The sequence below is a fragment of the Mercenaria mercenaria genome, chromosome 17 (genome assembly GCF_021730395.1).
Source record: "Mercenaria mercenaria strain notata chromosome 17, MADL_Memer_1, whole genome shotgun sequence".
Classification (NCBI taxonomy): domain Eukaryota; kingdom Metazoa; phylum Mollusca; class Bivalvia; order Venerida; family Veneridae; genus Mercenaria; species Mercenaria mercenaria.
Window position 1 is genome coordinate 6,710,139 of NC_069377.1, and position 22,180 is coordinate 6,732,318.

The following is a 22,180-nucleotide window of genomic DNA, read 5'->3' on the forward strand; positions in this document are numbered from 1 at the left end:
CATGGTCTACACTGTTCGCTGTTCAGTCCCTAAATTTTCAGTGAACACCCCTTTGATAAACAAGTGGTACTGCCCAAATTGAATTATGGACCAGTCCACTTTAGAAATTTAGCAGGGTGAAGGTTAAAATGGTGCTAAAGCTACTGTCGATAAATGGAAACAATTTATATGTATGCTGTTTAAGGAGAAAGTTTTTAAATATTCTTTCAAATCTTGTTTTTGTCTTGGTCATGATTGATTGGAAATCTGGTTAAGAGAGGTTCAGAAACTGTTAATTTTGAGACATAAGTAGTGAAATATGATATATTTTGATGCTGCATCTTGGAATGCAAATGATTGAGGTTGTTTGATTTTGAAATGTCACTTTTTCAATTTAGAAACTTTTATAACATCCGTTTTCAAACAAATTTTTGCAGAATTTATGTTTGTGGTTGCAAAATAAACAATTCTCTTTTGATCTAGCTCATATTAATAAGCATGGATGAAAACTTGAAAGTAGGATGATAGATAATGAAAATGTTTTGTAACTGTTCCAGTTACAGGACAAAAGTATTTCCTCCATTGATTATACCACATCCAATGATAGACTGATTATAGCTTTTTACAGAACTTGACAGTTATCTGTTGTTTAAAATAAGAAGGTTCCAATGCCATATTGTATCATAAGTGTGCTTGATAAAACCTGATAAGTTATAACCTTAGCTTAGATACAGTCTAGTACATAAGTTTACTAAGTGTTTTTTGTCAGTTCAAAGAATAGTCTGAGCTATTCTACTCACCTTGGAGTCAGTGTCACATCTTGGTTAAAGTTTTTCATGCATGTATGTATAGCTATCATTTAAAAGCATATTCTTTGAAACTTATTTTTTTTTAACATTTAGGGTCATATTCCTGCTTCTGGGACAATAATTTATATAGTCGAGCATTGGCTGTCTTACAGGACAGTTCTTGTTAAAGTTTTTCATTATCTTTCAGTTTTGTCTTTTATAACATGTTTACTTTAAACATGATGTTATAATGCTCTAGTTCACAGTCTGGTTAAATGAAACAAAAAAATTAAAAGGTTTGTCGTTTAGTTTAGTTACGGTAATTGGCCCATAGTGATAAGCAGCAGTTTTCATTTTTAATATGATATTTGTATAGGTACTGTTTTGTTAGTTTTTAGTCTTTTATGTAGCTTACACAAATGCATGGATTCCATATTATTATCATTAACCCTTAGCCTGCTGGCGGCGATTGGTTTTGCCTTTGCGACCAGTGCAGACCAAGATCAGCCTGCACATCCGTGCAGGCTGATCATGGTCTGCACTGTTCGCTATTCAGTTAGTAAATTTTCAGTGAACACCCCTTCGAATAATAAATGGTTTTGCCCAAACTGAATGACGGAACAGTCCATTTTAGAAATTTAGCAGGCTAAGGGTTAAAGAGAGTCACAATTCCATCTACAGTTCATCAAAGTTGCTCCGCCATTATGGAATTGCTCCATTTCGTTCAAATCTGGCCTTTCTATTTCACGTACAGTTGTCACATCAACTGTATGTATTAAATTCAATGGCTAACTGTATGATGGTTATAAGTTGAATACAGCAGTTTTCAGATATTTAAATTTCTCGCTTAACCAACACTGGCTGGAAATTAATATCTTAAGACTGCTGTATTCAACTTATAACCTATACTTACTTTGCCTTATCTGTGACATCACCCAGTTCACTCCAGCATAGGTATATCAAAATAGATCATTACATATGTAATTACTAGCAAAATAGTATTTTCAGTTTTTCAGTTTATCCAATATTGGACACTATTCCAAAAAAATGTGACCTCAGTGTTCTGAGCAGTTTCCAGGAATTCCCTGCTGAATATCTTAATATTGACTTTGGTATTTAGTACTATGATACCTCTGCCATCTGATGAAAGATATCGGATACAAGAGAATCGAAAACATTGTCCATGAGTGTTAATGGATTAGAAACGTTTGTGTTCTCTTTCAGCTGTTAGATTTGGGCGTGTACCAAAGCGATCAAAAAGCATGGATGAACAGCATGTGTCATCAACGGAGCCAACCCTAGAGCAGACGGCACTAGAGAGTAAACAGCTGGCAATCTACGACATCATTCTCAACGTTTCGCAAGCGCATCTTGCCAACTGCGGCGTCACTGACGATAAACTGAAACTTCTACAACGGAGACATGCAACTTTGGTAAGTATTTCCTTCTGTTTAATCTAGCTTATTTAACTTTCAGCAGTCACTGAATTTTGTAGGGGCTCAATAGCAATCGCTTTGACATATTTGTAAAGTGTCAGTGTTTATTTGAAAGCAGTTCTTGTGGGGAAACCATTATACTTGCCCATGCCTGAGATACTGCTCGGAGGAGCACCTTGTGTCTTCCTCCATTTCGAACAGCTGAAAAGTCACCATAATTATGTAGCCTAATATTTATTGATGTGACTTTAAACACAACAAAACAAAGAAATACTTTTATAAACTATTTAGAAGCCAAGAGAAAGTGTTTATTCTCTATGATGATTGACTGCTGTTACAAAATCGAAATACTGTTGAATAATTAAAATTGCATTAAACCAACATCAGACAAATATTATTGTTTGTGGCTTACACTTAGTAATAAAGTATTGATCCCATTTCTCAGTTAAAATACATCTTCAAGTATTTTACCTGTTTAATGACATTTTAAGGTATAAAATACAAATACATTATACAAATGTGAAATTAAAAGCTGCAAAACATTTCTATACACATTTTTCAACCAGTCTTCCTCAAATTAAGTCACCAGTTTCCTTTCTTGTCCAGGTATATCTAACTGTTTCACTACACTGCATAAAAACAACCAGAACTACAAATTAAAAGACAAAACAGAAAAAAAAGACAAAAAAAAGGACTTCGTCTGATGATTTTCAGTAATCAGTAGAAGGCCCCTTTCTTTTAAAGTTAAGGTCACGGTTATTTTGAGACTGAAAGTGGTTTATCTGCTCAGAAGTTAAAGAACGCTTTGGACTGTAAGCATTTAACATTATAGGATGAATGCCTTTGGTCAGTATATGACCCCTATTGTTTTGGGTGTCAGTAGGTCAGAGGTCAAGGTCACAGTGACCTTAAGACTAAAAGCTGTTTAGCTCAATGACTAAAGAATGCTTAAGCCTACAGACATCAAACTTTAAAGGGTGATTGCCGGTGGTCAGTACATGACCCCGATTGTTTTGGGTGTCAGTAGGTCAGAGGTCAAGGTCACAGTGACCTTAAGACTAAAAGCTGTTTAGCTCAATGACTAAAGAATGCTTAAGCCTACAGACATCAAACTTCAAAGGATGATTGCCTCTGGTCAACTGATGACCCCTGTTGTTTTTAAATCAGTAGGTCAAAAAGTTACATCTAGACTGAGGGTAAGATGATCCAGGCCCAAGAAAATCCCGCTACATGATGGGAACAAAGAGCTTCCTATGTATGCCGTGTCCCTGTGTTCTGATCATGTAATTAACCCTTAGCCTGCTGGCGGCAATTGATTTTGCCTTTGCGATCAGTGCAGACCAAGATCAGCCAGCACATCCGTGCAGTCTGATTATGGTCTGCACTGTTCGCCACTCAGTCAGTATCGTTTTTGATATGCACCCCTTTTAACAGTTAATTGTACTGCCCAAATTGAAAGATGGACAAGTTCATTATAGAAATTTAGCAGGGTAAGGGATAATACTCAGTATCATTGAAAAAAAAAATCTTTTCGAAGCCTGTGTCTGGTCATAAACACTTTTGATAAGCTATGCTGTTTTCTAGACAGATCATAAGTTAAGATACTTGCAAACCTGACAAATTGCTATTTCCTTGACACGTAAAAAAATATTCAGGTAATAGGAAACTAAACGATCGCATGCACTTAACAAAAAGCATTGTAGCTATTGCTTTTGTTGTGCATGTCTGAATTTGGAAAAAAAGAAATAATTAAGGCACTGTTTTGTTTAGAATTGCTGTAAAGCACTCGAGAGAACAATAATATTTCAGTTAGCCTACTTGTTTCATTTAATTTAATGACAATGTAACCAGATATTTATATGAGCATTTCCTCTTCCAGAATCAATTTATATTAATACATTTATGAAGGAAGAGAAGTATTAAATTCCATGAAATGCTGAATCCTATGTGGCAGTTTATTTTTGTACCCCCCGACAACAAAGTTGTAAGGGGGGGGGGGGTATACTGGTTTCAGGTTGTCTGTCTGTCCATCTGTCTGTCTGTCTGTCTGGCCGTCTGTCCGTAGACGCAATCTTGTGCGCACCATCTCTCCTCATCCCCTTGACACAATTTAATGAAACTTCACACAAGTGATCAGTAACAACAGTAGTTGTGCATGGGGCATGTTAGGTTCTTTCAGAAAAAAAATTTGCAGAGTTATGGGACTTTGTTTCTTGTTAACATACTATGTACATACAGTCTGCATATGCAATCTTGTGCGTGCCTATTCTACCAAACCCTTACACACAATTTAATGAAACTTCACACAAGTGATCAGTACCAACCCTAGTTATGCATGGTGCATGTTACATTCTTTTAGATAAATATTCTGCATAGTTATGGGACTTTGTTTTTTGTTACTATACTGTATACATACAGTCTATATACATACAGTCCACAAATTATGCAATCTTGTGTGCGTCAAATTGCAATGTACTGTGTCAGTCGGTGCACGACACTTCGTCGAAAGACACTTGGTCGAATATGACACTTCGCCGAACATGAAACATGGTCGAATCCGACACTTAGCCGAATACGACACTTGGTCTAATTTTCATATAAAGTACGACACTTGGTCGAAATTGTTCCCTTTATGATGAAAATTGATTGTATTATCAGCTTACGTTTACCGTTTATTCAATGCGTGAACTTTCGACCAAATTCGACGAGTAGGTAACTTCGACTAAGTGTGGTATTCGGCGAAGTGTCGGATTCGACGAAGTGTCAATTTCGGCAAAGTGTTGTATTCGACGAAGTGTCTTTCGGCGAAGTGTCGTAGACTCGTGTCAGTGCATGCGGGGGGTACATTCATCACTTTTAGTGATAGCTCTAGTTAGCTCACCTGAGCACGAAGTGCTCAAAGGTGAGCTTTTGTGATCGCACTGTGTCCTGCGTCCGTCCATCCGGCGTCCGTTGTCAACAATTTGACTGTTAGCACTCTAGAGGTCACAATTTTAGCCCAATCTTAATGAAACTTGGTCAGAATGTTAACCTCAATAAAATCTTGGACGAATTCGATATTGGGTCATCTGGGATCAAAAACTAGGTCACCAGGTCAAATCAAAGGAAAAGCTTGTTAACACTCTGGAGGTCACAGTTTTGGCCCAATCTTAATGAAACTTGGTCAGAATGTTACACTCAATAAAATCTTGGACGAGTTCGTTACTGGGTCATCTGGGATCAAAAACTAGGTCACCAGGTCAATTCAAATGAAAAGCATGTTAACACTCTAGAGGTCACAGTTTTGGCCAATTTTAATGAAACTTAGTCAGAATGTTACCATCAATAAAATCTTTGAGGAGTTCGATATTGGGTCATCTGGGATCAAAAACTAGGTCACCAGGTCAAATCAAAGGAAAAGCTTGTTAACACTCTAGAGGTCACAGTTTTGGCCCAGTCTTAATGAAACTTGGTCAGAATGTTACACTCAATAAAATCTTGGACGAGTTCGTTACTGGGTCATCTGGGATCAAAAACTAGGTCACCAGGTCAAATCAAATGAAAAGCATGTTAACACTCTAGAGGTCACAGTTTTGGCCAATCTTAATGAAACTTTGTCAGAATATTACCCTCAGTAAAATCTTGGACGAGTTCGATATTGGGTCATCTGGGGTCAAAAACTAGGTCATCAGGTCAGATCAAAGGAAAAGCTTGTTAACACTCTAGAGGTCACAAATTTGGCCAAATCTTAATGAAACTTGGCCAGAATGTTATCCTAAATAAAATCTTGGACGAGTTCTATATTGGGTCATCTGGGATCAAACACTAGGTCATCAGGTCAGATCAAAGGAAAAGCTTGTTAACACTCTAGAGGTCACAGTTTTGGCCCAATCTTAATGAAACTTGGCCAGAATGTTATCCTAAATAAAATCTTGGACGAGTTCGATATTGGGTCATCTGGGGTCAAAAGCTAGGTCACCAGGTCAAATCAAAGGAAAAACTTATTAACATTGTAGAGGTCACATTTATGACTATGTCTTCATGAAACTTTGTCAGAATGTTAATCTTGATGATCTCAAGGTCCGTTTTGAATCTGGGTCATCTGTGATTAAAAACTAGGTCACTAGGTTAAATCAAAGGAAAAGCTAGTTAACACTCTAGAGGCCATATTTATGACCATATCTTAATGAAACTTGGTCAGAATGTTAATCTTGATGATCCATAGGTCAGATTCGAATCTGGGTCAGGTGGGGTCAAAAACTAGGTCACCAAGTTAAATCAAAGGAAAAGCTTGTTAACACTCTAGAGGTCACAATTTTGGCCCAATCTTAATGAAACTTGGTCAGAATGTTACCCTCAATAAAATCTTGGACGAGATTGATATTGGGTCATCTGGGGTCAAAAACTAGGTCACTAGGTCAAATCAAAGGAAAAGCTTGTTAACACTGTAGTGGCCACATTTATGACCATATCTTAATGAAACTTGGTCAGAATGTTAATCTTGATGATCTATAGGTCAAGTCTAAATCTGGGTCAGGTTGGTTTGAAAACTAGGTCACTAGGTCAGGTCAAAGGAAAAGCTTGTTAACACTCTAGAGGCCACATTTATGACTGTATCTTCATGAAACTTAATCAGAATGTTAATCTTGATGATCTTTAGGTCAGGTTTGAATCATGTGGGGGCAAAAACTAGGTCACCATGTCAAATCAGAGGAAAAGCTAGTTAACACTTTAGAGGCTACATTTATGACCATATCTTAATGAAACTTGGTCAGAATGTTGATCTTGATGATCTTTAGGTCAATAGGTCAGGTGAGCGATACAGGGCCTTCATGGCCCTCTTGTTTTTTACTTTTATGAAAGTTTTCATCCATCATAAAGAGGACATTAATTTTGCTAGTAGTTTTCTTGTCATTGTATTTAATTTGATAAATTGCCAGTTTGTATTTTGCATCATTAATAATTATGATGCCATCAATCTTGTGGCCATTTAAATATTAAAACTTAAGTACTATAAAGACCAGCTTCAAACTTCCCGACATCTGTGTGTTTGCGAGTTTAGTCAGAGACTACTTTTTAGCTCGACTATAGGAAGTATGGAGAGCTATCCTACTCGACCACCGGCGCAGACATCAGCGTTCTTCTGCGTCCGCACTTTGGTTAAAGTTCTGATGCTTTTTCACTTTATCTCTGTAATTACTTGATTACTTTGTTTCAAACTTAGAATAGTTATTCCTTACCATCACCCACATGATATGGCACAAGGGTCATAATGCTCACACTGATATTTCTTGAATTATGCCCCCTTTTTACTTAGAATTTAGGTTACAGTTTTGATGCATTTTCACTCTATCTCAGTTATTACTAAATGGAGTTGATTTAAACTTAAAATAGTTGTTTCACCTTATCACCCACATCATATGCCACATGGCCCATAACTCTGATACCAATATTTCACGAATTATGCCCCCTTTTTACTTAAAATTTCAGGTTAAAGTTTTGATCCACTTTCACTCTATCTCAGTTATTACTAAAGGTATTTGATTTAAACTTAAAATATTGTTCCACCTTATCACCCACATCATAATGCCACATGGCCCATAACTCTGATACCAATATTTCATGAATTATGCCCCCTTTTTACTTAGAATTTCAGGTTAAAGTTTTGATGCACTTTCACTCTATCTCAGTTATTACTAAATGTATTTGATTTAAACTGGAAATATTGTTCCACCTTATCACCCACATCATATGACACAAGGCCTATAACTCTGGTACCAATATTTCATGAATTATGCCCCCCTTTTGCTTAGAATTTCATGTTAAAGTTTTCATGCACTTTCACTCTTGTCTCAGTTATTACTAAATGGATTTGATTCAGACTCTAACTAGTAAAGTAGTTATTCAACATCATCACCCACTTCATATGACACAAGGGCTATAACTCTTGCACCAATATTTCATGAATTATGCCCCCTTTTACTTAGAACTTCAGGTTAAAATTTTGATGCACTTCCACTCTATCTTAGTTTTTACTAAATGGTTTGATTCAAACTTAAAATAGTTATTCAACATCATCACTCTTCGAGCATAGAATTCTTCAGGAGAGGATGCCATCCAGTTGGCTAATATGGTTCTACCCTGGTGCCCGCCTGTGACGAAATAATGCCTGGAGGGGCACCCTGGATCTTCCTCCCTCTGTCAAAAGCTGGAAAGGCACCATGTGACCTATAAATATGTTGTTGTGATGTAAAATTCACCAAAATGAAATGTTCAGCGGATAATATTTCAAGAATTGTATTTTAGATGACCAAGATAGAGATTCCAGACACTTTAGTACAGTTCTCGGACGAGGAGTTAGAGACACAACGATTATTGATGTGGCAATGCTACGCCAACCTTACAACTCCGGCAATACAAAGTATGGTGGAATTTGTGAAACGTATACCAGGTAAATAATTCTAGCAAGACCTGAATCTAAATGTAAAATTAATTCAATTTATTTTATGTGAAATCAGTTTCATTGGCTTGAAATTTTAACCCTTAGCCTGTTAAAGTTCTAAAATGGACTGGTCCATCATTAAGTTTGGGCCAAACCACTGGGCCATTCAAAGGGGTGTTCACTGAAAATTTACTGACTAAACAGGGACCAGTGCATGCAGACTGATCTTAGTCTGCACTGGTCGCAAAGGCAGAATCACTTGCCGCCAACTCAGTAGGGAGAGCGTTGGTCTACGGAACGCGGGGTCACGAGTTCGATCCCCGGGCGGGGCGTATGTTCTCCGTGATAAAAGACATTGTGTCTGAAATCATTCGTCCTCTACCTCTGATAATTCATGTGGGGAAGTTGGCAGTTACTTGCGGAGAACAGGTTTGTACTGGTACAGAATCCAGGAACACTGGTTATGTTAACTGCCCGCCGTTACATGACTGAAATACTGTTGAAAAACGGCGTTAAACCCAAAACAAACAAACAAACAAACTTGCTGCCAGCAGGCTAACGGTTAAAGTTTGGGCCAAAGTGGCTATTAAGCAAGGAAATGTATTCATGGATAATGAAAGATGAATGGGAACTTTTGTTGGTTTGGATTCGATTTTGGGATTGGCAGAGTCACAAAATCTACGAAATTTTGTCCTCCACAGTTATTAATGATTTAGCTGTATTTTATGTAGGTAGTCATTCATTTGATGTTTGTTAATGGTGGATAAGGTAACAGGACAAGATTAAATGTGATGCCTGAAATCATTCGTCCTCCACCTCTGATTCATTCATGTGGGGAAGTTGGCAGTTATTTTTGGAGTACAGGTTTGTACTGGTAAAGAATCCAGGAACACCGGTTAGGTTAACTGCATGCTGTTACATAACTGAAATACTGTTGAAAATAACAGCATTAAACCTAAAACAAACAAAAATCGAATGTGACTTTGAAGTATTTTTACTTTTCTGGTAAAAAAAGTCCTTTAAAAATGATTGTTTATAGCATTGGCTTGTGTGACAAACTGAGGACATAAGAGCATAGAAGATTTTGAAATTGGAGAAATTGAGCAATAATAATCGGTTTCTCACCGATATTTTCACTTATTTAGATATTTCTCAGAATTACTTCTTTAAATTCTATAAATACGATAGGTAGAAAACTACTATTTATAGAAATAAGCATCAGCTGAAAATTACCTGAACCAGTCTGGTCTCCGGTATTAATATGTCTACACATATCCATTTTCCAGGTATTTTAGAACTGTCGCAAGATGATCAGCTGATATTGATCAAGATGAGCTTCTTTGAAATGTGGATTACTCGTATGGCACGTATGTTCTCGCCCGAAGACAATGTTCTTACGTTTGAAGATGGGAGTATGATACAAAAAGAAGAACTTTCTGTTGTATATACGGTAGATATACATTTTTTGTATTCTTTGTTAATCCTCCACCACAAGTGGTGGGGGGTTATAGGAATGGTCACCGTCCTTCCGTCTGTTCGTAACACTTTCTTGTCCACCCTGTATCTCCTAAACCCCTTGAAGGATATTCATGAAACTTGGGTCACATGATCACCACATCAAGGCAATATGCAGAACTTATGAGTCAGCCATGTTGGCTGAAGGTCAAGGTCACAACTCTCGGTCAAAGGTTTTAGCCTTCTGTTTCGTGTCCGCTCTGTATCTCGCAAACCCCTTCAAGGAATTTTATAAAACTTCGGTCAAATGATCACCTCATCAAGATGATGCGCAGAACTTACGATTCAGCCCTGCTGGCTCAAGGTCAAGGTCACAACTTAGGGTCAAAGGTTTTAGCCTTCCATTTTGTGTCCACTCTGTATTTCCTTAACCCCTTGAAGGATTTTCATGAAACTTGGGTCAAATGATCACCTTATCAAGATGATGTGCAGAACTCATAAGTCAGCCATGTTTGCTCAAGGTCAAGGTCACAACTCTGTGTCAAGAGTTTGAGCCTTCCATTTTGTGTCCGCTCTGTATCTCATAATCCCCTTGAAGGATTGATGTGAAACCTGGGCCAAATGATAACCTCATCAAGACAATTTGCAGAACTCATAAGTCAGCCATGCCGGCTCAAGGTCAAGGTCACAACATACGATCAAAGGTTTGAGCCTTCCATTTTGTGTCCACTCAGTATTTCCTAAACCCCTTGAAGGATTTTCATCAAACTTCGGTCAAATGATCACCTCATCAAGAACTCATGATTCAGCTATGTCAACTCAAGGTCAAAGGTTTGAGCTTTGTATCTCCTAAACCCCTTAAAGGATTTTCATGAGACTTGGGTCAAATTTTCACCTCATCAAGACGATGTGCTGAATTCATGAGTCAGCCATGTCAGTTGAAGGTCACAGGTCAAGGGTTTACCCATTCACTATCCATAACAGTGACAAGGGATTTAGCTGTTTTTCAGACTGCCTTGTTTTTATGCCCTCGAAGGTGGGCAAATTAAAATCGCACTGTCCGTCCGTGTGTATGTGTGCGTGTGTCCGTGTAAATACTTGTCATGGCTGTAACTTCAACATTCATAGGGTGATTTGAAAATAATTTGACACAAAAGTTAACCATAGGTGAAGGTCACAAAATGATGAGTGATTTTTTTCTCACGCCTGGCCCATATCTTTTTGGCACATAGAGGGATTTTGAAATAAGTTTGCACAAATGTTCATCTAATCCCAAGTGTGTGTCGTTAATGACTGGGATCTCTTGTGTCAAGGTCAGGGTCACAATTTGACATATTGGTTTTCTTCATGCAGTCATTATTTAGCATTCTTGGACATGCTTTTCGGACATTTGTCACTAATAGTGACAGACCTTGTTAGGCACTCCTTTCATTGCTTTGTTAAATTGTTTATGTCTCTCTGTCAGCACTTCTGAACACTAACAGTGAACAGGAAACTTTGGCCTACATAAATGAAATAGATACGTGCTATTGGTCAGTATATGAATCATATTTATTTTTAGATCAGTAGGTCAAAAGCATTAGTCCTCTGCATGGCAGTATAGCATCAATGGATCACCTGGGATCAAAATCGGGAAAGTTGCCATATGACATAATTGTGTTGGTATCACGTTAATCCTTATCATGCTGGACACGATTGATTCTGACTGCGACCAGTGTAGATCATGATAAGCCTGCACGTCTGTACAGTCTGATCATGATCTGCACAGGTCACCATTCAGTCTGTTCTCTTTGGTAAGCACCCCTTTTAACAGTTAATGGACAGTCCAAATTGAAAGATAGACAAGTTCATTTTAGAAATTTAGCAGGGTAAGGATTAAACCCAGCAAAGAAAATACTGGTTTGCTTGAACTGTCATTCTGTTGTAATGGAAAGGAGTCTTTATTTGTACTTTAGTATTAGCTGGAGAGGAGATTGATTTATTTGTTGTACTTTATCATCTTTATGAGGAATGTCTGGAATTGGCAGGGAAAAAATTACCGTCTGCTGTAATTGGTTTCTTAGAGATGAGAATTTCTTGTGAACTATAAAAAAGTATGCATCAGTTACTCTTCACGGAGTGGAGTGTTATTTGTAAAATGTCTTATATTACTGTCTTCTGTATTTATTTTTTTTGACTTACTTTACAATGCAGACGATAGTTCGGTCATAAAGTGCAAGATGATTTTATAGATGTTTTTTAGCTCATCTGTACAAAGTACAGTTAAAACTCAATATCTCAAAGTTTAGGCTGTCTCAATATTTTCAAGTCCTGTCCCAAAAACACATGCAAAAAAAATACCATTTTAAGTTGAATTTCAGTTATCTGAAAGTAAAACGTGTGGTCCCTTGGACTTTAAGATACTGAGATACAGTTGTATATAAAAAGCAATCCTACTTGACCGGGCATCAGTGTCGATGTCTACAGCATAGTTGAAGTTTTGGTGCATTTTAATATTATCTCTGTTATTACTTAATGGATCTGATTCAGACTTAAGATTCAGACTTGTTTCTCATATTACCCCACATCATATGACACAGGGGCCATAACTTTAACAATTATGCCTCATTTTTGCCTAGAATTTCAGTATGTTTTGATGCAGTTTCACTTTATCTCTAACTCGAAATGGTTTTTCAGCACATCGTAAGCAGCATCCTGTGAAACATGGTGCATTACAAGTGATAGCTCAAGTTTCTTCAAATATGCCCTACAGTCGACATCGTACTTGCTACCACCTCTATTAAGCGATTTTTAGCTCAACTATTCGAAGAATAGTCTAGCTATTCTACTCACCCTGGCGTCGGTGTCGGCGTCACACCTTGGTTAAGTTTTTGCATGCAAGTACATACAGCCATCAATTAAAGGCATATAGCTTTGAAACTTATTTTTTCTTTTTCTAGGTCAATTACCAGCCTCTCTGGGTCAAGTCCCATAACTCTGACATGTATTTTGAGCAAATTATGCCCCCTTTTGGACTTAGAAAATTTTGGTTAAAGTTTTACATGCAAGTAACTATCTCCAAAACTAATGCAGATATTGATTTGAAACTTCACATGTGTCTTCGGGGTTATAAAACTAGTTGATAGCAGCAAGTCCCATAACTCTGACTTTCATTTTGGCCAAATTATGCCCCCTTTTGGACTTAGAAAATTCTGGTTAAAGTTTTGCGTGCAAGTACATACGGCTATTTCTAAAAGGCATATAGATTTGAAACTTATTTTTCCTTTTTTTAGATCAATTACCAACCTCACTGGGCCAAGTCCCATAACTCTGACATGTTTTTTGAGCAAATTATGCCCCCTTTTATACTTAGAAAATTTTGGTTAAAGTTTTACATGCAAGTTATTATCTCCAAAACTAATGCAGATATTGATTTGAAACTTCACATTTTCGGGGTTATAAAACTAGTTGATAGCAGCAAGTCCCATAACTCTGACCTTCATTTTGGCCAAATTATGCCCCCTTTTGGACTTAGCAAATTCTGGTTAAAATTTTGCATGCAAGTACATGCAGCTATTACTAAAAGGCATATAGATTTGAAACTTATTTTTTCCTTTTCTAGATGAATTACTAACCTCACTGGATCAAGTCCCATAACTCTGGCATGTATTTTGGGCAAATTATGCCCCCTTTTGGACTTAGAAATCTTTGGTTAAAGTTTTACATGCAAGTTTCTATCTCCAAAACTAATGCAGATATTGAATTGAAACTTCACATGTGCCTTCGGGGTTATAAAACTAGTTGATAGCAGCATGTCCCATAACTGATATGCATTTTGGTCAAATTATTCCCCCTTTTGAACTTAAAACTCTTTTGATATTTAACCTTTTTGGGTAATATTTTCCTGCTTCTAGGACAATATTTCCAATAGTCGAGCTTGGCTGTCTTATGGACAGCTCTTGTTGTATTAAACGACCAGTCAAAATTGCTCCCGAACGTTTTCAGTATATAAATTCATTCCATTAAACGACTTTTATATTAAACGACTAGCGACCACATTAATGTAGTCCCAACAGTCAAAATATTCGACAAAAGTATCTATTAAGCGACCGGGTACCAAAATTCTACTGGGAATTTCTTCATCTGTGTAATTAGCGGATACGTTTTGCACGTGACTGAATGCAATTAACCTTTGTATCAGTCAAACTGACAAACAATCTAGCCATAATTTTCACGGTTTTTGGACTTGGAAAAGTATTCACGATGTTAAAACAGATTTTGAAACCATACATGTATGTTCATAATAAAACCAGTTACATTAACAGTTATAACTTTCCTTTTCATCTGACTGAAATTCATTAAGAGACCATTCCATTAAGAGACCACTTCTTAGCAGTCCCATGGGTGGTCTCTTAATACAATGTTGACTGTATTTCATTATCAGGCTTCATAGTAGTTGTCCAGAGAGCTTTTGTTTTGTTTTTTTACAGAAGGAATATAGGAGTATGTTAAAAACTGCAATTTTCCTTTGGTATGTTATTTCAGTGCTCCCTCTCTACAACAACACCCTTTGGGAGACGGAAAATTTGGTTGTTGTTCAGAGGGAGTTGTTGTAGAGAGGTAAAATTAAGAACAATTGGCATATTTTGGAGTCTGTAGCAAGTGTTGTTGAAAGGAGGGAATTGTTGTTCAGAGGGCCACAGTAGAGAGGGAGCACTGTAGTCTCAGCTCTATCTCAGTCAGTTGAAGAGATTGCAATGGTATTTTACAACCCAAAAAGACTTAAGCCAGAAAAATTGTATCGCCCACATAAGCTAGGACTTTATCTGAGTGGTCAATATCACAAACAAGGATCCTAACTGCTAACGTACAGGAAAGTGCACTCATTTTCAGAGGCACTTGTCACTTACTAGTGTCATCTCTTTTTGTATCTTAGAGATAATATCTGTATTACAGGGCCTTGTTCATATAAAAAAGAGGGACCTTTGCCAAGAAATAATATGAAAGCTTTATATAGTCCCTGGTGATCTATAAAAACTACTTCAGGTTATTTTAAGCTTTTGCTTCCTGAAAAGTGATGTTAACTTAACAAATAATACATTTAGACATTTATATCTATAATATAATACATGGCAATGGAGATCTATAGTACATGGCATTGAGATCTGTAAGAAAGTTTATTGACTTGACAGTCTAGACAGCTGTTGTATTAAGACCAAAGTATACATTTCCATCTTTATTAATTATGAAAAATGTAGTGTTAAAATGATATTGAGATGGTGTGGTAGCAAAAAAAAAACCCAGACTGGTATAAATCATGCTCCAGACTATATCAGCCGCACCATGAGAATACCAACATAGTGGCTTTGCGACCAGCATGGGTCCAGACCAGCCTGCGCATCCTTGCAGTCTGGTCCGGATCCTTGCTGTTCGCTTTCAAACTCTATTGCAATTAGAGAAACTGTTAGCGAACAGTATGGATCCTGACCAGACTGTGCGGATAGGCAGGCTGGTCCGGATCCATGCTGGTCGCAAATGCACTATGTTGGTTTTCTCATGGCATGGCTCGATTATTATTATTTTTACTCAGTATGTTTACTGTTTGTTTTATTGCAGGCTGAATTTGTGAATGCAATGTTTGATGTAGCCGGCAACATAAATGGTCTGAACCTCAATGATACAGAGATTGGTCTGTTGACAGCAGTGATTCTAGCTACACCAGGTATGTATGGGGAATTGGACAAAAAATCCCAAGAAGACAAAGGTCCCTGTATGCATCTTAACAAAATCCTTAGCATTATTTCTTTAACAGAAGTATTGGGTGGGGGGGCCCTCCGTGGCCGATTGGTTAAGGTCGCTGACTTCAAATCATTTGCCCCTCATTGATGTGGGTTCGAGTCTCACTCGGGGCGTTGAATTCTTCATGTGAGAAAGCCATCCAGCTGGCTTACGGAAGGTCGGTGGTTCTACCCAGGTGCCCGGTCATGATGAAATAATGCACGGAGGGGCAGCTGGGGTCTTCCTCCACCATTTAAAGCTGGTAAGTTGCCATATGACCTATCATGTGTCGGTGCGACGTTAAATAAATAAAAAAAAAAAAAAAAAAAAATGGTTTTAATTCAAATTCAGATTATATATTTCAATAACATATTCAAAAATTTAGTGCATTGTGTGAAAAATGAAAAGAAATAAAGCTTGGTTGGTGATATTTTGTCCCTCATCATAAATATGAGTAGGGCGGCTTGCAACGACTGGTGTTTACTAGAAATTTAGGATGCATTCTTCCAAAAAATTCCTTTTGAAAGTAAAATCATGCAAATGCTACCAGGGTTACTTGCAAGCTGCAAATAACCCTTGAAAAATAGGTACATTTTCGAAGTCAGGCGGTCTAGAGGTTATAACAGTCTCGATTGTCAATCCAGAGGTGAAGGGCACAAGTCAAAGCACTAGAAATTTCTGAGATGCTCTTGATTAACTTCTACGAAAGAAGGCTGCACATGTATTGGCACAGTACACTTGACATGTTAAAGAACCAAACTTTGTCTCCCTCTGTCCGTTTGGTCAATTCATTCTGCATCTGCACTCGTACAGGATGAATGTTTTGATACACTTTTACTCTATCGTTCTAATTACAAGATGGATTTGACTCAAACTTGTCAGACATCATTGCCCACATTGGGGGTATTACTCACTCCAGAGATAGCTCAAGTTTAATCAGATATGCCTGATTTTACTCTCAAGCATCTAGTTGTATTGGTACGCCATAAAACACAAAATCAGATGAGATCGAAACAGTATGCTGTCTCCTCCAATAGCTCTTGTTATAGTGGCTTTGTTCATAATTTGCTGCTTCAGTTTTTATGCCCCCAGCATCTACTGATGCGGGAGGCATATAGTGATTGGCCTGTCCGTCTGTCCGCCCGTTAATCCATCCTTACGAGGTTAACCAAATGGGACCGTTTCGTCTAGCATCAATACCCCTTACTAGAATGACTTGATACTAATGCAGATGTAACCTGTGACCATTCCTCATCTTCAAACATCACCTTGACCTCGTTTTGGACTTAGGTTGCTTTGTATCGACAAGGATGTCACCGGGGGCATCAAGCGTTAATTGAACGTAGCTCCTTGTTGTTATGAGCATTATTGTGCATATTCTGTATTTAGATAGGTGCTCTATCTTTTTTTTGGTCATATTTTTAAGAACATTATGAAATTTTAAGAATTCCCCATACGTCAATTTTTGTTTATAAATGGCCTGACCCATTCTGCTGGTGAACAGGCATTTTATGCCCAATTAAGCATAGCTGTTGTCAGTTAGAAGTGGTCGTTTATTTTTGGACTAACAGTATCAAATACATGGTTTAACATTTATATTCTTATGAGGAAATAAAACAGTGGGAATATTTATTGGGGAGGGGCCTTTATTTGAGGGTGTATGGTATGTATAGTGTGTACAACGTCAATGCAGATTTTATGCTAGAAGGTGTTGCAAATTAAAGCAAATAGCTTCATGAAATTTGAAAGTTAAATGTAAATGAATGCATTAACATACATTTGAATCAGTGTTGCACTTAATTATGAATGGCAAATGTTAGATTTCCTGTCTGTTTATGTTTAATGAAGTCTGTTAAGTTTATGTTTAATTAAGTCTATTAAAGAACAAACTTCCCCCAAGGCATTTCTAGCTTTCCTGAGCACAAAATAAAAAGGTGAGCTCTTGTTTTATCTGACAATCTGATCTTATGGCCATTGCATATACCGGTACATGCTGTAAGTTCAGAGTCCTAAAAATTGGAGATTTGCTGTTTTTCAGCAGAGTTGGGTCTCAAAACTGGATAATTCTTGTACACAATAATTAGCAATGACTGTGTTCTTTTAATTGTAATTCTAACATAATACAGATATACTTTTTCTCTACTGTTACTTCAATTTTGGCCGTTATTGCTGGGCTTCATTAATTATTAGACATGCCACTAGACCTAGTCAGCCTGCACTTCCGTTTGCTGTTCAGTCAGTGAATACCCCTTTGAACAAGTAGTACTGCCCAAAATTGAATGATGGACCAGTCCATTTTAGAAATTTAGCAGGGTTAAGGTGATCATCAAACCTTTCAAACCTGGGGATGTGAGTTTGAATCCATGCTCGTTCACCTAAAATTATTAACATTCTGAAAATAAGGCACTTGGTTGTTTACACCCATGGCCTGTAATATCTAAGGAAGATTCCTGAAATTAAAGTGCACTCTTATTTTGGTTGTAGCTATAAATGAGATGTGATTCGCATACTAGAAAAATCATTACTCTGGTTAGAATTCAGCGTTATGCCAGGATAACAGAAATATCAGAGAAGCTGATTATATAAAAATATGAGCCGTGCCATGAGAAAATCAACATAGTAGCTTTGCGACCAGCATGGATCCAGACCAGCCTGCACATCCGCGCAGTCTGGTCAGGATCCATGCTGTTCGCTAATGGTTTCTCTATTACAATAGTCTTTGAAAGCGAACAGCATGGATCCTGACCAGACTGCACAGATGCCCAGGCTGGTCTGGATCCATGCTGGTCGCAAAGCCATTATGTTGGTTTTCTCATGGGGCGGCTCATATAAAAATATCATAACTCTTAGAAATTTCCCTAAAAGCCTTGTATTGATTGAACAGCTTTGATTTGTGACAGTCTCCATGTAAACAAGCAATTTATACCAAGAGAATGATAGGACATGTCTGGGGCTTTAATTTTTGCCTGAACTGAATATTTCCATCAGACAAATACTTTTAGTTTTTAGCTCGACTTTTCGAAGAAAAAGTAGAGCTATTGCACTCGCCCCGGCGTCGGCGTTGCCGTTGGTTAAAGTTTTTAATAAAGTCAAATATCTCTGTTACAATCAAAGCTATTGACTTGAAATTTAAAATAGTTATTTACCATCAAAGTCTACACCAGGAGAAACAATCCCCATAACTCTGATTTGAATATTGACAGAATTATGCCCCTTTTTAACTTAGAAAATTTGTTTAAAGTTTTTGATAAAGTCAAATATCTCTGTTACTATCAAAGCTATTGACTTGAAACTTAAAATATTTATTTACCATTAAAGTCTACACCAGGAGAAACAATCCCCATAACTTTAATTTGAATATTGACAGAATTATGCCCCTTTTTAACTTAGAATTTTTTTAAAAAAAATTTGATAAAGTCAAATATCTCTGTTACTATTAAAGCTTTTCCCATAACTCTGATTATAATTTTGACAGAATTATGCCCCTTTTTATGCCCCCGGCATCTACTGATGCGGGAGGCATATAGTGATCGTCCTGTCCGTCCGTACGAGGTTAACCAAATGGGACCGTTTCGTCTAGCATCAGTACCCCTTAATAGAACGACTTGATACTAATGCAGATGTAACCTGTGACCATTCCTCATCTTCAGACATCACCTGACCTCAGTTTGACCTTGACCTTGACCTCATTTTGGACTTAGGTTGCTTTATGTGGGCCATCTCTTGGTTAACCAAATGGGACCGTTTCGTCTAGCATCAATACCCCTTACTAGAATGACTTGATACTAATGCAGATGTAACCTGTGACCATTCCTCATCTTCAGACATCTCCTGACCTCCGTTTGACCTTGACCTTGACCTCATTTTGGACTTAGGTTGCTTTATATGGGCCATCTCTTGGTTAACCAAATGGGACCGTTTCCTCTAGCATCAATACCCCTTACTAGAATGACTTGATACTAATGCAGATGTAACCTGTGACCATTCCACATCTTCAAACATCACCTGACCTCAGTTTGACCTTGAACTTGACCTCATTTTGGACTTAGGTTGCTTTATATGGGCCATCTCTTGGTTAACCAAATGGGACCGTTTCGTCTAGCATCAATACCCCTTACTAAAATGACTTGATATTAATGCAGATGTAACCTGTGACCATTCCTCATCTTCAAACATCACCTGACCTCACTTCGACCTTGACCTCGTTTTGGACTTAGGTTGCTTTGTATCGACAAGTATGCCACCGGGGGCATCAAGCGTTTATTGAACGCAGCTCCTTGTTAACTTAGTATTTTTGGTTAAAGATTTCGATAAAGTCAAATATCTCTGTTTAATACTATCAAAGCTTTTGACTTGAAACTTAAAATACTTATTTACCATCACAGTCTACACCAGGAGACACAATCCCCATAACTCTGATTTGAATTTTGACAGAATTATGGCCCTTTTTAACTTAGAATTTTTTGTTAAAAGTCAAATATTTTTGTTACTATTAAAGCTTTTGACTTGAAACTCTAAATAGTTATTTACTATCAAAGTCTACACCAGGAGACACAATTCCCATAACTCTGATTATAATTTTGACAGAGTTATGCCCCTTTTTAACTTGGAATTTTTTTACTGGCAAAGCTCTAATTCAGAGTCAAGCACTGAGAAAAGTCGAGCGCGCTGTCTTACGGACAGCTCCTGTTAAAGTAGAAGAATCATACTGTAGATATATGGGATTTTGTTAAAGAGTAAAATAATATTTTATGAGACCTTTAAAGCTTATTAGCCCTTACCCTGCTAAATTTCTAAAATGGACTGGTCCATCATTCAATTTGGGCAATACCATTTAATATTCGGAGGGGTGTTCACTGAAAATTTACTGACTGAATAGGGAACAGTGCAGACCATGATCAGACTGCACGGATGTGCAGGCTGATCTTGATCTGCAGTGGTCGCATAGGCAGAATCACTTGCCGCCAGCAGGCTAAGGGTTAAGGAAGTAATATGTATATAAGATATAAGAAATTATGACTTATGTTGGGAAAAAAAATGTATTGGATGACTCCTATTGTTTATGGTGAAGACAGAAAAAGGATAAATTGTTTACTTCATTCTAAAGATTTCTTACCCAATTACCTGGGGCCATCTAAGGGGCAAAACTGTTCTTGTTGATTGTTCTGCAACAAAATGTACATACCGTAAGTAAGTAAAATGCCAAAGCTATTAAGTCTCGTATTTCCTGTGTCTGAATTGCTAAGTTCAAAATTTAATTTACAATATTAGAATTGGCCAATGGTTTAATTATATCTTTAAGGCTAATCTCCTAACTGTAGACTGAGAAATTCATTGTTTACTATTTTCAGATCGTCATGGTATACGAGACATGAAAGCTGTTGAAAATCTCTGGGAGAAACTGATCGAGGCATTAAAATTGCAGTTAAAGCGGAACCACTCTACAGAAGAAAACTTGTTCGGCACTGCGCTCGTAAAATTATCAGAGTTACGTACCCTTGGTTCGCATCATAACGAACTTTTACAGTACTACAGATCACACTGGCACCGATGCAAAATACCTCCGCTGTTCTCAGAGATATACGATATTCCGAAAAATGACTTTCCTGTTTATTCTACAGAAACTGCACCGTCATCATGAATCGCTACTCCACATTCGGGTAAACATTTTAGAAAAATGAACGTCAGAAAATGATTTTTTTGAATACTTAGAATTTGATCAGGGAAATTATCAGGAAAAATCAGTCACAAGTTAGCATCAGTATTTTTGCTATGAAAATTCTGCTGTTACTGTGATGTCTAAGAAAATATCTATACGGGTGTTTCTTACTGTAATCAAAAGAACAAGCCACAGAAGAAGGTGTTGGACATCAGATCAAGAATCATTGAAAAAATTACGTTTAATAGAGGTGAAAATAACAGAACAGTTTTGTTTTAATTTATCGACTTATTGAGAAGCATAAAATAAATGTTGGAAAAAGCAAGAATTAAAAGGAAAAAGCGTATATTTGGTGAGCAGGAACATGATTTGCAAAAAATATGTCCAAAAAGCTGCAAATTGAATTGTTAAGTTTTATTTGGACATCATGGATAAAAAAACAACGATGTTGGATAATGCCAGAGGTAAAAGAACGGTGTGACTATTTGATGAGCACTTCCCGCCTTCGATGAATGCCAAGGCCATGAACTAAACCTGTACAGAAATATCACTTTTACAGATCAGATAGGAAAGTTTTTTCTTTTTTTTCTCAAAGAAATTTAATTTCTTGTTTTAAGTGATTCATAGTATAGAATACATGAGCCGCGCCATGAAAAAACCAACAGAGTGGCTTTACGACCAGCAT

At 37.3% G+C, this 22,180-nt stretch overlaps 1 protein-coding gene across 1 annotated transcript in view; it reads left to right on the plus strand.

Annotated features, from left to right (window-relative positions):
- Positions 1-22,180, plus strand: part of LOC123536577 (ecdysone-induced protein 78C-like) — an 86,672-nt gene extending 64,492 nt beyond the window's left edge. Inside the window, exons 3-7 of the mRNA XM_053528691.1 lie at positions 1,992-2,200; positions 8,489-8,633; positions 9,911-10,074; positions 15,675-15,780; positions 21,188-22,180. Of these exons, the coding sequence (XP_053384666.1) occupies positions 1,992-2,200; positions 8,489-8,633; positions 9,911-10,074; positions 15,675-15,780; positions 21,188-21,477 (914 nt within the window). The 3' untranslated portion in view covers positions 21,478-22,180. The remainder of the gene's footprint in view (positions 1-1,991; positions 2,201-8,488; positions 8,634-9,910; positions 10,075-15,674; positions 15,781-21,187) is intronic.